Source organism: Myotis lucifugus, unplaced genomic scaffold, assembly GCF_000147115.1.
Source record: "Myotis lucifugus unplaced genomic scaffold, Myoluc2.0 scaffold_19, whole genome shotgun sequence".
NCBI lineage: Eukaryota > Metazoa > Chordata > Mammalia > Chiroptera > Vespertilionidae > Myotis > Myotis lucifugus.
This window is the reverse complement of record NW_005871067.1, coordinates 7,948,320-7,963,191: the sequence shown is the minus strand read 5'-3', so window position 1 is coordinate 7,963,191 and position 14,872 is coordinate 7,948,320. Positions and strand designations below refer to the sequence as shown.

The 14,872-nt window shown below is 40.1% G+C and overlaps 1 protein-coding gene and 1 pseudogene across 6 annotated transcripts in view; one reads left to right on the top strand and one right to left on the bottom strand.

Annotated features, from left to right (window-relative positions):
• BCL2L13 (BCL2 like 13) overlaps positions 1-14,872 on the bottom strand; it is a 142,587-nt gene that overhangs the window by 67,170 nt on the left and 60,545 nt on the right. For 3 of the 6 annotated variants that reach the window (XM_006085531.3, XM_014452932.2, XM_023751213.1), the window contains exon 5: positions 10,669-10,738. In XM_006085531.3, the coding sequence (XP_006085593.1) occupies positions 10,669-10,738 (70 nt within the window). Of the gene's footprint in view, positions 1-8,974; positions 9,565-10,668; positions 10,739-14,872 lie in introns of those variants that run through there. The other 3 variants (XM_023751214.1, XM_023751215.1, XM_014452938.2) reach the window with 3 other exon arrangements.
• On the top strand, positions 7,274-8,296 carry LOC102423353 (annotated as a pseudogene).

Here is a 14,872-nt window from a genome sequence, read left to right as displayed (position 1 = left end):
ACTTGGGTGTCCCCACGCGCATAGGAGAGCGCATTTAGGTGTTATTGCCCAGCAGGGGAGGGCAGTTGGGGGTGATCGGGACGGCAGGGAGCAGTTAGTTGTCGATCTGGCTGGCAGGGGAGTGGTTAGGGATTGATCAGGCTGGCAGGCAGAAGCAGTTAGGAGCAATGAGGCAGGCAGGCATGCAAGGGGTTGGGAACCAGCAGTCCCAGATTGTAAGAAGGATGTCCAACTGACGACCCCTGTGGGATCGGGCCTAAACCGCCAGTCGGACATCCCCTGAGGGGTCCCAGATTGGAGAGGGTACAGGCTGGGCTGAGGGACACCTCCCCGCCCCCCCAGTGCATGAATTTTATGCACCGGGCCTCTAGTCCAGTGATGGCCAACCTATGACATGCGTGTCAAAGGTGACATGCGAACTCATTTTTGGGGTTGATTTTTCTTTGTTAAATGGCATTTAAATATATAAAATCAATATCAAAAATATAAATCTTTGTTTTACTATAATTGCAAATATCAAAAAATTTCTATATGTGACACGGCACAGAGTTAAGTTAGGGTTTTTCAAAATGCTGACACGCCAAGCTCAAAAGGTTCGCCATCACTGCTCTAGTCAATAAATAAAATTCTAAAAAACAATATATATACTAGGGGCCCGGTGCACAAAAATCGTGCACTGGGGGGAAGGGGTTTCCCTCAGCCCAGCCTGCCCTCTCTCACAGACTGGGAGCCCTCAGGGGATGTCCTACTGACTGTTTAGGCCCGCTCCCCGTGGGGAGCAGGTCTAAGCCAGTCTGGCCTCCTTCTGGGGGAGGTGACTGGGCTGATCAGGGGAAGGAGCCAGCCCCATCATCCCGCTGCTGCAGCCACTGCCAGCTACCGCAGCCGCCAAGGTGTTTTCATCAACACAGACTCCAGTACCTTCACCATGAAAAAATGACAACTTTCTCTAGGCATTTTCAAGATGTGTCTTTCATAGGATATAACATTTCTTTCTTTCTTTCTTTTTTATCCTCACCTGAGGATATGTTTCCATTGATTTTTTAGTGAGTGTGGAAGAAAGAGGGAGAGACAGAGAGAAATATCAATGGGAGGGACACTCTGATTGGATGCCTCCTGCATGAGCCCTGACCTGGGCCCCAGCCAGGGAGAAGCCTGCAACCTAGGTACATGCCCTTGATCATAATCGAACCCAGATCCTACGGTCGGCAGCCCAAGGCTCTATCTACTGAGCCAAACCGGTTAGGGCAGGATATGACATTTCTTAGCCCCTCCAGCAGCAGACCTTGGTTTTTTCCTCCAGGAGTGAGGTGGAAAAACCCTAGATCACCTTCTTGGATTCTTATAACCCAAGTTACCAAGAACACTGCAAGTGGCGGCATACAGGGAGCTTAGCCAATGAGCGGTCAGAAAAGGTGTTTACGCTCGAACTGCTTTGGCTCAGTGGATAGAACGTCGGCCTGCAGACTGAAGGGTCCCAGGTTTGATTCCTGTTAAGGGCATGTACCTTGGTTGGGGGCACATCCCCAATGGGGAGTGTGCAGGAGGCAGCTGATCCATGTTTCTCTCTCATCAATGTTTCCAACTATCTATCCCTCTCCCCTCTTCTTTGTAAAAAATCAATAAAATATATTTTTTAAAAAAGAAAAGGTGTTTGCTCTGCAGCTCATGAGCAGAGGACCCCCCGCGTTGTGTCCACTGGGCTAAGGGCGTGTCCCCGCTACCGGGGGGGGGGGGGCCCCCACCCCCAAGGCCGGCAGCCAGCCCTGTGTTGTGGGCACTGGGCTTGTGGGAGTGTGAAGACTCTGGGCCACGCGCAGCGGCCGCCTCCGCCGGGGGCATGGCCCCCAGGCCAGCAGCCCCACATTGTGGGCATTGGGCTGGGGGGCGTGGACCCAGGCCGCCATTTGGCGCCGGTGGACGCACAAGCAGCCACAGGGTGGGAACATCCGCTTGGCACCTGTGCCCATAGGCCCGGAGTGGCTGGGGGCTTCTGGGACACCGGCCACTCAGAGGATGTTCCCGGGACCCAGGCCACTTTGGTGCCTGTGTATGCAAATTAACCTGCCATCTTTGTCGGGTTAATCTGCATACTCACTCCTGATTGGCTGGTGAGCGTAGCGGAGAGACGGTCAATTTACATGCTTCTCTTTTATTATATAGAATATATATATGATAATGACAGGAGACTAGACTTTGAGTAGTGAGCACACAATGGAATATAATAATGATGTATTATAAAATTATATACCTGAAGCTTATATAATGTTACTAATAACTGTTACCCCAATAAATTTAATTTTTAACGGAGTCAATGTATATGAAATATCAAGAATAATCAAATTTGTAGAGACAGTCAGCATATTAGTGGTTGCTTACGGCTGAGGGTAACAGGGGAATTGGAGAGTGATATCAAAAAAATATGGAGTTCCTTTCTGAGATAATGAAATTTTTCAAAAATTGTGATGATGGTTGCATAATTCTGTGAATATTCTAAACACCACTGGATTATGTGCTTTAAATGGTAAATTGGCCTGGCCAGTGTGGGTCAGTGGTTGAGCATCAACCTATGAACCAGGAGGTCACAGTTCAATTCCTAGTCAGGACACATGCCTGTGTTGCAGGCTCGATCTCCAATTGGGAGTGTGCAGGAGGCAGCCAATCAATGATTCTCTCTTATCATTGATGTTTCCATCTCTCTCCCTCTCCCTTCCTCTGTAAAATCAATAAAAACATAAAAAATATATATTTATATAAATTATATTGCCTTGGCCGGTGTTGCTCAGTGGTTACAGCACTGGCTCACACACCAGAGGGTTGTGGGTTCAATTCCCAGTCAAGGGTATGTACCTGGGTTGCAGTTTCTATCCCTGGCCCTGGTCAGGACACATGTGGGAGGCAACCAATCGATGTGTCACTCTCATATAGATGTTTCTCTCTCTCTTTCTCTCTCCCCCCTCCGTCTTTCCCTTCCACTCTCTCTAAAATAATCAATAGAAAATACATCCTCCGGGTGAGGATTAACACCCCCCCCCGATAAAAGGTAAACTGCAAGGCATTCTATCTCAATAAAGCTGTTAGAAAATAAAGAAAAAGGAAAGGTGTAAGAGACATATTAACCAAAATGTTTAGATACTTTTCAAACAAATCACCTTTTAAAAATACCTTTACAAATTTGAATAGTGAATGGATAATGTGATATTAGAATTACTATTAATATTTGATATGTAACAATGGTATTATCAGCTGGTTAAAAAAAGGGATACATTTTTCTTGGAAATACATACTAATATATTTATGAATAAAATAATAAGTATAGGGTCTACTTCAAAATAATCTAGGGGAAAGTAGGAAGAATGTGTTTGTATGTGTGGGGGAGGATGGATAAGTAAAACAAGACCAGCCATCTATCTATCTATATAAAAGCCCAGCGACCGTAATGGCGGAACAACCAGAACGACCGGTCGCTATGATGCACACTGACCACCAGGGGGAAGATGCTCAACGTGTGCTCCCACAGCGGGAGTGCTGCTCAGCCAGAAGCGGGGCTCATGGCTGGCGAGCGCAGTGGCGGTGGCAGGAGCAAGCAGTCGGATATCCCCCAAGGGGTCCCAGATTGTGAGAGGGCACAGGCCAGGATGAGAGACACCCCCACCCCTCGCCCCCGTGCACAAATTTCATGCATCGGGCCTCTAGTATATTAATAATTGTTGAAGCTGAGTAATGGATACATGGGATTATAAAAATCTCTCTACTTCTGTATATGCTTAAAATTTTAATAAAAAATTTAAAAGATTAGTGATTTAATATTCCACTAAAATTAATCAAGGCAAATAATTCATTTATCTTTGCTATTATTTTTCCAAAGTCTATTTATTATACTATGAACATCATACAGGAACACTCTAGTTGCCTTTTTCTCTTCTTTTTTTCTTTTAAAAAAATGTTTTTTATTGATTTCAGAGAGAAGTGAGAGGGAGAGATAGAAATATCAATGATGAGAGAATCATTGTCTGCCTCCTGCACGCACCACACTAGGGATCAAGCCTGCAACCCAGGCATGTGCCCTGACCAGAAATCAATCAAACAATGACCTCCTGGTTCATAGGCTGATGCTCAACCACTGAGCTATGCCAGCCAGAGTGCCTTTTTCTTTTTGATGGTCATTTTCTTCATTTTTTCTATAAACAGATAAGTATATAGGGAAAAAAACACAATATTAACCAGGGAAAAAAGAAAATTACCTACAATTCTGAGATAACTACTATGTATTATCCAATATTTTGGCACACATTTCATTACATTTCTAGGCATATATATATGACATTAATAGTCAACATTAATACGTGTACTTAAAAAAAATCATACTATTAATACAGGTTTGTGACCAGCTTTCTTCCTCCCCTTCTTCTGATATATTTAAAGAGTATGACCAAGATGCTTTTACAATTCTTATACCACTGATATTGTTTGCCCCATAACCTGACATGCTTTGTGGACAATTTTTTCTTCTCTCTGATGGGTGTTTCTTCTCTCTGATGAGACTCATTTACCTGCCAGACAGTCGAATTCATATATAACAATGTTATATCAGAATTTTGCAAATATTCATGCAAAATGTAAAATATTAGCTAACTGCTTCAAATTAGCCAATATGATTTTGATTGGGAAGGGCACTCCCGTTGCCTAGCATAAGCCAGATTCTTTTCAGCCCTGGAGGACTTAGATTCCTCTAGGTGGTTCTCAACCTTCCTAATGCCGCGACCCTTTAATACAGCTCCTCATGTTGTGGTGACCCCCAACCATAAAATTATTTTCGTTGCTACTTCATAACTGTAATTTTGCTACTGTTATGAATCATAATGTAAATATCTGATATGCAGGATGTATTTTCATTGTTACAAATTGAACATAATTAAAGCATAGTGATTAATCACAAAAACAATATGTAATTATAAATGTGTTTTCCAATGGTCTTAGGCGACCCCTGTGAAAGGGTCGTTCGACCCCCAAAGGAGTCGCAACCCACAGGTTGAGAACCGCTGGTCTAGGAGATCCGTCTGCCACCAGAACTACAATTCCCAGCACTCCTGGTGCTCCCTACACTCTGGGCTTCCACTTCTGGTCCTGGGGCTGCCACCAGTACTACTATTCCCAGAATTCCGGGTGCTCCCCACGCTCTTAGTTTTCCTGTTCCACGGCCTCCCACTCTGCCAAGTCCTCCAGGCTGCCAGCTCTCCCTCTCTGCTCTCCGTCTGGCGACTTGGGGAGCCAAGTTCCCCAAGTCATTCCACTCTCTGCCAGCTATTCCGCTCTGCTCTCCGCCTGGCGGCTAGGGGGGACGTGGCTCCCTCGGTCACTGGGAGCGACCGAGGGAGCCACGTCCCCCCAAGCTTCCGGCTCTCCTGCTCTGCTCTCCACCTGGCAGCTTGGGGGGAGCGACCGAGGGAGCCACGTTCCCCCAAGCCACTGGCTCTCCTGCTCTGCTCTCCGCCCTGCGCCTCTGTATGCAAATTAACCCGCCAGCTTTGTCGGGTTGATTTGCATACTCACTCCTGATTGGCTGGTGAGCGTAGCAGAGGGATGGTCAATTTACATGTTTCTCTTTTCTTATATAGGATTTTATATATTATGTATATTATACAGTAGATAAATATTCTAATTGTTATGCCTCATTTATATGAGGCATTCAAGCCACAGACTTTAAAATGAACCGTTAGCCCTTGGTCCAGATGTGGAACTAAAACAAAGCATGGGGGAAAAGGACACATGAAGAGAGTCAGTGAAGACTGGGGTTTACTCAAGTTTTTTAAGATAACCTCAGGATCAAGGAGAGGAGGACATACAAGAGTTAATAATAACATTCACTAGACAGGGATGAAAGAAATAGAATATATAATAAGAAAAGAAGGCTAGTAATATTAGGTACCTAAATATTTGTTCTTTGATATACTAAGAAATATGACAGAGTTCATTTTTATTTATAAAAATCTATTTCAAATGTCCATATGAGAATTTTTTTTCATTCCAAAAAAGCAAATACAATCTGATTTTAAAAATATATATATTTTTATTGATTTCAGAGAGGAAAGGAGAGGGAGAGACTGAAACATCAATGATGAAAATCATTGATCAGCTGCCTCCTGCATGCCCCCTGCTGGGGATAGAGCCTGTAACCACATGTGCCCTTGACCAGAATCAAACCCGGGACTCTTCAGTCCCCAAGCCATCGCTCTATCCACTGAGCCAAACCGACCAGGGCTATAGTCAGATTTTTTAACTAATTATTTACAGCCAAGTAACATGTAAAACTCCACAATTGTGACTATTTCAGAACAAGGTCTCATGTGTTTAGTAGCCATGGTCTATTGCGTGTTTACTCTGGTGCCAGACAATGTGCTAAATAATCATTTAACATACATTATGTCATTAATTCTCATAAAATGCATGAGGTTAGTATTATCATTCCATTTCACATATGTGAAAATTAAGATTTAGAAAGCTTAATTAACCTGTCCAAAGACATGCATCTAGTCCTTGGCAAAGCTGATATTTGAAACAAAGTCCAATAATAAAGCCTATGATGCTAATTATGCCATAATGATCCCAAAGCCTGTATTAAGGTGAGTAACAATAATATGAATCAGTTAGGTATGTGAGGTCACATGGTCAGAGTCCTATTACTAACAATTCTCAATAAAGGTGATTATCTGAAAAATTCCACAAATTTTCTCATCCCTAGCACTTTATCACTCAGGGCCAAACTTCATATTGAGCTTAGCCATCCTATATTGTATTCCTTTAGACTGCCTTTTCAAAGTGATATATAGATAATACAGTCTAACATAATGGATAAGCAGTATGGTACACTGGAGCTGGAATTAGATTTTAGCTCTAATGTTAATTCAGAAATATTTACTAGTTAGTGTAGGGGTCCTAGGCAAGTCTAACTTTTTTCTTTGATTACTCACCTGACCTAAATAAACAAATAACAACTAATAAAATCTATTCCGCCTTCTGCAAAGGGTGGTTGTGAAGATCAAATGAGATGTGACATGAGAGACTTTGTAAAATCTAAAACACAAATGGTACTATTATTCATTTAAGAGACTCAGAAGTTGTCTCCCAAAATGAAGCCCTTATTCTTTTCCCCACCCCAAGACACACTTACATGTTAACATATACTAGTAAAAATCTGGAGGTAAATGTCATATATAACAGAGAAATGAAGAAATGATGGGAAGAGTTAGTCGCACATGCTCTCTTCCTGAAGATGGCGGTGGCTAGAGATGCCTGTGGCTTAGGAGAACTGGCTTCAGGGAAAGGGGGGCGGCTCCACCTAGGGATTCCTGAAGCTGTTTGTGGAACATGTGGATTCCTACATGAAACAGCCTGGGAATGAGACTGCGGGTACAGAGCTAAAGAAGTTGGATGAACAGTACCAGAAGTGTAAGTTTACGGAACTCAACCTTGTTCAAAAGAAAAGGAGGCTGAAGGGTCAGATTCCTTTCTTACCATTTGCAACAGCATGTATGGAACTGGAGAGCACTATGCTAAGTGAAATAAGCCAGTCAGAGAAAGATAAATATTACATGATCTCACTCATTTATGGAATATAATGAACAATATAAACTGATGAACAAAAACAGATCCAGAGACAGAGAAGCATCGACCAGACCGTCAAACCTCAGAGAGAAGGTAGGGGAGGGTGAGGGTAAAGGGGAGAGATCAACCAAAGGACTTGTATGCATACATATAAGCCTAACCAATGGACCCAGACAACAGGGGCGTGAGGGCATGAGTGGGGGTGGGGGGGAGATAGGAGAGGTAATGGGGCAATAAGGACACATATGTAATACCTTAATCAATCAAGAAAAAAAATTTTTTTAAAAGACTTAAAAGTCAAAAAAAATAAAATAAAAATAAAGGGTCAGATTCCTGAAATAAAGCAGATTTTAAAAATTTTGAAATGCATGCAGAAGAAGAAAGAGTACACCAATTCAATGGAGACCAGATTCTTACTGGCAGATAACCTGTACTGCAAGCTTTAGTTCCTCCTAACGATAAAGTGTGTCTGTGGTTGGGGGCTAATGTAATGCTTGAATATGATATTGATGAAGCTCAGGCATTGTTGAAAAAAAATGTAACCACTGCCACAAAGAATCTGGATTCTCGTGAGGAAGACCTTGACTTTCTTCAAGATCAATTTACTACCACTGAAGTCAGTATGGCCAGGGTTTATCATTGGGACATAAAGAGAAGAAACAAAGATGATTCTACCAAGAACAAAGCATAATTCTGGCAATGAAAAATGTGGTTCATTTTTCCAAACTTGTTCTTTTAAATATTCCAAAGCTTATTCTTAAAGGTTGGCACTAGTTTGAATGTTTTTTTAAAACAGTAAGGATGATAATTAAAATTTTGAGATAAACACCAACACCATTTTATTTATTTATGAAAACAAAATTAGTTCCAAATATTTTATGGGATTAGCAGTATTTTTTTATTTTTTGCATTTCCAACATAGTAAATGCTACTTTCATTATTTTTTGTTTGTCATAAGAAAAGTCTTAGTTGAAATGGCTGAAAACTGATGTACGCTGAGGAGGCTGAATTCTAGACACTTTAGCACAGTTTACTTCTTTATTATATGATGTTACTCTCACTTAAATATTTGCAAACTTGCTTTTCTTCAGTACATATGGAGCTTTATGGTCCTCTGTTGTTGTGACATATAATATTCTGTACATTATAGGAAATGGTCATTTGCCCTCTTAAGTTTTAAGAGGGTTGTTAAGACAACACTTTTTCCTGTCCCCTGTAAGTAAGTGCACAGTGTCTTTGCAATGCCACCATAAGGGAGATTTGAGCCAACATGAAATAACAAAATTACCCAGTCAAAACTGCATTTCTTAGCTGTTCTCCAAAGCAGCTGAACAAGAATATTAAGATTAAAAACAACGGTTGAAAAGACTTGTGTTTTTTAAATTTTATTCATGTTAAAACCATAGTAGTGGGTGATACAGATTCTGGTAAAAACACAAATGTATTATTCCATATCCATGTAGTAAAAAAGTATACGTGTACAATGTATTGTACTTGTATTTCATGATATTAAAACAGTAAAGTTAAAACTGGGGAAAAAAATGATGGGAAATTAAGGATAAATGGAAAAGAAGAGTGGGATACTATAGGAAACCTTTCGAGCAGCAGTCACCAACTGGTGGTCCACGGACCACTGGTGGTCCGTGAGGTCCAAAAGGTTGGCGACCGCTATACTATAGGACTTACATATTTTGGGGCCAAGCAGACCATGCAGCATTAATCTAAAGCCGCTTTAATAAAAATATCCACTTTAGTGTGCAGAAGAAGATGGCGGTCTCCACAGGAGTTAAAGTTCCTCATAATTTTTGCTTGTTGGAAGAACTTGAAGAAGGATAAAAAGGAGTAGGCGTTGGTACGGTTAGCTGGAGCCTTGAAGATGATGAAGATATGATACTTACAAGGTGGACAGGCATGATTACTGGGCCACCAAGGACAACTTATGAAAACAGGATATATAGCCTGAAAGTCGAATGTGGACATAAATACCCAGAAGCTCCTCCATCAGTTAGATTTGTAACCAAAATTAATATGAATGGAACAAATAATTCCAGTGGAATGGCAGATGCACAGAGCATGCCAGTATTAGCAAAATGGCAAAATTCACATAGCATTAAAGTTGTACTGCAAGAACTAAGACATCTAATGATGTCCAAAGAAAATATGAAGCTTCCACAGCCACCAGAACGACAAACATACAATAATTAATTTTAATGGATCTCAAACTTAAATCAACAATCTCCTACTCATGTTAATGTCTTGATTAAATATCACAATGCAAAATACCCAAACATTAAGTAAAAGAATGCCAACTGGTAAACATGACCTGGACATGTGTAAGAATATATTTAATATATGTACACACATTATGTTTTCAGGTAACAGGAGAAAAATTGCAGCACAATTTTTTTAAGGCTCTGTCATTTAAACATAAACCTGGAGTATTAAAAATAGAATTCAGGTTTACAAGATGAAAGTACGGTGATTTTTACTAAAAAGTAAAAATTTCAAGAAGGAAAAAAGAGAAATGGCATGCTTTATCCATCTTGCTTAGTGAAAGAGCTTCAATTTAAATTGTCTAAAGTAGAAGGTACAATGAATATTGTCTCAAATTGTTTTAATTTTTTAAGTGGTGTGGGTGCTGACTACCAATAGTATCAAAAATATGTTCAGGATTGTTTTGATACCTGTGTTTACAATAAAAAAATGTCATGGGGAAGGTCAATGAATTTCTGTTAAAAGCTGTTTCTGTGTGTTACATGTAACAGACATGGTAAATATTTGTTTACAGTCTTTGTTTGACAATCCATGCATTTAGTTTTAAGTGAAATCAGCAAAAAGGAAATAGGTGAATGGATATGTGATTTTTGAGATTAAAGTTAGTCTTAAAATGTAAATAAAATGTGGATCATGTTCTCAAAAAAAAATATCCACTTTACACAGTTGGACTTATGCATTAAATAATGAGCTCTAACAGTTTTCTCTTATAGGATGCTAGCAATTCCTCCTCTACTTTATCATTAACACACTAAAATCTTACAAGAGAAGAGATAATTTGGTTAATACCTTATTCCAGCCGCTGGCATGAACTGTGGTCTCCAGTGTACATTCCCGATATGTCTGATATGTCACTGGCCTGTAGAAATTTTTTTAAAAGTCTGTGTCACTAAGTAGAAAAATTCTAAATTTCCAGGTGAATAAATATACAGTCATTACTCTAATGTTGTAGGAACTTTTTGCAAAACTAATACAGATAATTCAACATATTGTTTTGTTTTGAGATATGGCTATTAACATTTGGTATACACTTTTCTTCAAGCATTCTCAATAGGCTGAGATGCATATTACCAGTTTCGAAAATCAGTTAACATAACAAGTAATAATAAAAATAATAAATTTTTATAATTGCATTAAAGTTACCCAACAGGATTTCTATATTGTAGATAAACATAAACACTTGGATTATTAATATGGGATCAAATAATAAGTATTATCTTATTAATAACATTAAAAGCATAATTTTATTTTTTAAGACAAAAAATCTAAAATATTTAAAAATTAAAGAGACTTGTTACTGGAACATTTTTCAAATTGAGGATATAAGAAGTTGTAATAAACAAGGCCAATAAACGGAGCTCTATTTTTAACTTGGTGTCTTATAACATAAAATCCTAGAGGGCAGAGAGAGAAGCCTTTCTGATTGTTTCCAGGAATGTTTTAGTTATGCCAAAATTCAAATCACTGAGCGACGACAATGCTCAATCAATAATTTTTTAATGTTTTTATTGATTTTTAGAGAGAGAGGAAGGGAGAGGGATAGAGAGATAGAAACATCGATGAGAGAGGAACATCTTCCATTGGCTGCCTCCTGCACACACCCCTACTGGGGATCAAGCCTGCAACCTCAACATGTGCCCTGACCAAGAATTGAACTGGCGACCTCTTTTTTCCTGGGTCGATGCTCAACTGCTAAGCCACACCAGCTGGGCTCAATCAATAATTTATTGAGGGACTTTGAGTACTATATTTTAAGTCTTGGTTTCATGTGCAAATTAACAATAACAACAACAAAATACTTGATAACCAAGTAACATATGTAAGCATGAACAGCTTAGATAATAGATTTAGTAAAATGTAAGCCCCCTTTTGTGGGCAAATTATTAACATACTAGAGGCCCAGTGCAAGGATTCGTGCACTGGCGGGGTTCCTCGGCCTGGCCTGTGGGGATTGGGCCAAAACTGGATCTTCGACATCCCCCAAGGGGTCCCGAATTGTGAGAGGGCGTGAATTCATGCACCGGACCTCTAATATGCATCTAAGATCTTTGATTAATCTCTTTTCGCCCTCCCCCTTTCCCCCTCCCCTCTGAGATTCATCAGTCTGTTCCATGTTTCCATGCCTGTGGTTTCCACTACTGCATTGAGCATCTGCCCCCTGGTGATCAGTGAGTGTCATAGCTACCGGTTGGACGGTCAGATGGTCACTTAGGCTTTTATATATATAGATTAGAGGCCCAGTGCATGAAATTGATGCATGTGGGGGAGGGGCTCTCAGCCTGGCCTGCAACCTCTCCAATCCAGGACCCCTCAGGGGATGTCTGACTGCCTCTCGCAATCTGGAACCACTGGCAACTAACTGCTTGCCTGCCTACCTGCCTGATCGCCCCTAACCCCTCTGCCTGCCTGCCTGATCGCCCCTAACTACCTCTGCCTGCCTGATCATCCGGGACCGCAGGGCGTGCAGCTTGTCCCTCTCCCAGGCCGCAGGAGTAGGCGCAGCCGCTGGCACCCGGGACCGCGGGGCGGGCAGCTTGTCTCTCTCCCAAGCTGCAGCCCCAGCCACTAGCACCCGGGACCACAGATCATGCAGCTTGTCCCTCACCCGGGCCGCAGGTGCAGCTGCTGGCACCCAGGATCTCAGGGCGGGCAGCTTGTCCCTCTCCTGGCCACAGCCTGGCTGGTCCCCATTCCTCTCTTGCGAGCTCATTTGTGCCTGGCTGGTCCGCATTCCTCTCTCCCCCGTGTTGAGTGTCTGAGCCATTACAGCATGACAACCATTTGCATATTAGCTCTCTATTATATAGGATATGTAAAAAAGAGAGAAGTCTTATTTTAAAATCCATCTCAAAGGTATTTTCTGATCTGACCACTCAACTCTGTGATTTCTTCAGCCTGTGAATACAGACGACTGCTAACAGCTACCACTTATTGGCAGCCTACTGTTATGTTTTATTTTTCACATATTTCATATTATCATTTTATATATTAGGAAACTGAAGCTCAGAAAAGCTAAGAGACTATCCCAAATCCACATAGCTGGCAAGAGCAATGTAGGAATTTATACTCAATTAGATATGGCCCTAAAGGCCAAACTATTTTAACTTAGGATTTTGACACATGACATGATAAAGTCTAGATGCCACATGTAGCTAACAAGCACTTGAAATGTGGCTAGTGATGTGCTGAAAGTGTAAATACACACCAGATTTCAAAGAAAAAAGAATGTAAAGTATCTCATTAATAAGTCATTATATTGAGTATATATTAAAACTATATTTTAATATATTACATTAAATAAAATGTTATTTAAAATCATAATTTAATTTTTATATGGCTGCAAAAAATTGTAATTACATATATATGACTTTCATTATCTCTATTGGAAAGTGCTGGTCTAGGTATTTCAGAATAATGGTTATGATGACATGGGTATCATTCTTTTATACAAGTCAAAATAAAATCAATACTACAGTGATGCTGAGATACCAGGGGTGACCTTTTTAATAAGATTTTATATAACCAATTTCACCCCAATAAATTTAATTTAAAAAATATATATGTTATATACTACCTTCCTGATATATTCCCATCCAAATGAGCTTAGTATTTTTTTTTTAGAAAACTTGTACTAAATACTACGTGTTTGTAAATCCTAAACTTCAGAAGATACTATACAGTCTACCTACCTATATTCTCCCTGAAGCTTTACTTGTGTATATCAGCCCCTTCACTTCCTTTCCTGAACTGTTTGATGCTACTGTGGGTCACAGTAGATCTTATTGGTAGTTTGTCTATCAGGCTAAAATAGCATCCTTCAGAATGAAATGATTTGAAACATATGTACACACATATATGCACATTAACAATCCAGCAGATTAAAATAATCAAAGGACATCTAATACATAGAAAAGTGTAGCAGAAAAGCCAGCCCTTTCAAATGAGCTACTTGAAAACAGAACAAGAAAGAAAATGGAGGGTGGGTGGTATCTTCCACCTTAAAAAATACTGCCATGAACCTATATAATAATTCTAGTTCATGCTCAGCAGGTGTGGCTCAGTGGTTGGTCGACCCATGAACCAAGAGATCACCAATATGATTCCCAGTCAGGGCACATGCACGAGGTGTGAGCTTGAAACCCAGTGAAGGGTGTACAGGAGGCAGCCCATCAATGATGTTTCTCTCTCATCAATGTTTCTATCTCTCTATCCCTCTCCCTCTTCTCTCTCTAAAAATGAAAACGTATTTTTAAAAAAATGTTTTAAGTAATTCTAGCTCTAGCCAGTCTTGCTCAGTGAACAGAGCATTGGCCCATGGACTAAAGGGCCCCAGGTTCGATTCTGGTCAAGGGCACGTACCTCAGTTGCAGACTCCATCCCAGCCCTGCGGAGTGCGTGGGGGAAGCAATCATCAATGTGTCTCTCTCACATCAATGTTTCTCTCTCTGTCTCTCTTCCTCCCTTCTACTCTCTCCAAAAATCAATGGAGAAATATCCTCAGATGAGGATCAACAACAAAAAATAATTCTAGTTCATCATCAGATAGTTATTTTTAAGGTATTAGTAAAAGCACTTAACAACTTTCAAAAGTGTATTTCTGATAATCACACATATTTTTTTTTCAAAATTGGCTAAAATCTACTAGAACATTTCTTCTTGACTGCTAAAATAGGATATATGTTGAGTTCAATATTCCTTAAAAAATAAAAGACCTCTGCTTTAGTATTTGCCATTTGAAAATTACATCAGATATCCTTTAGATTCTATAAAGGAAACATCTTAACATGTCTTAAAAGTAAAAATATTTATCTTTGAGTAGAAGAAAAATACTGAAAATAAACACAATACAAAAGGAAAAATGAGATTTCTGAAAAAAAATTTTATTCAGGTGCCTAACCACCAGAGATACCAATTTCAAAAATAATTATATCAGTATTCAGAGTCTAGAGAAAAATAAATAAATAAATAAATAAAATTCATCAAAAATAAGATT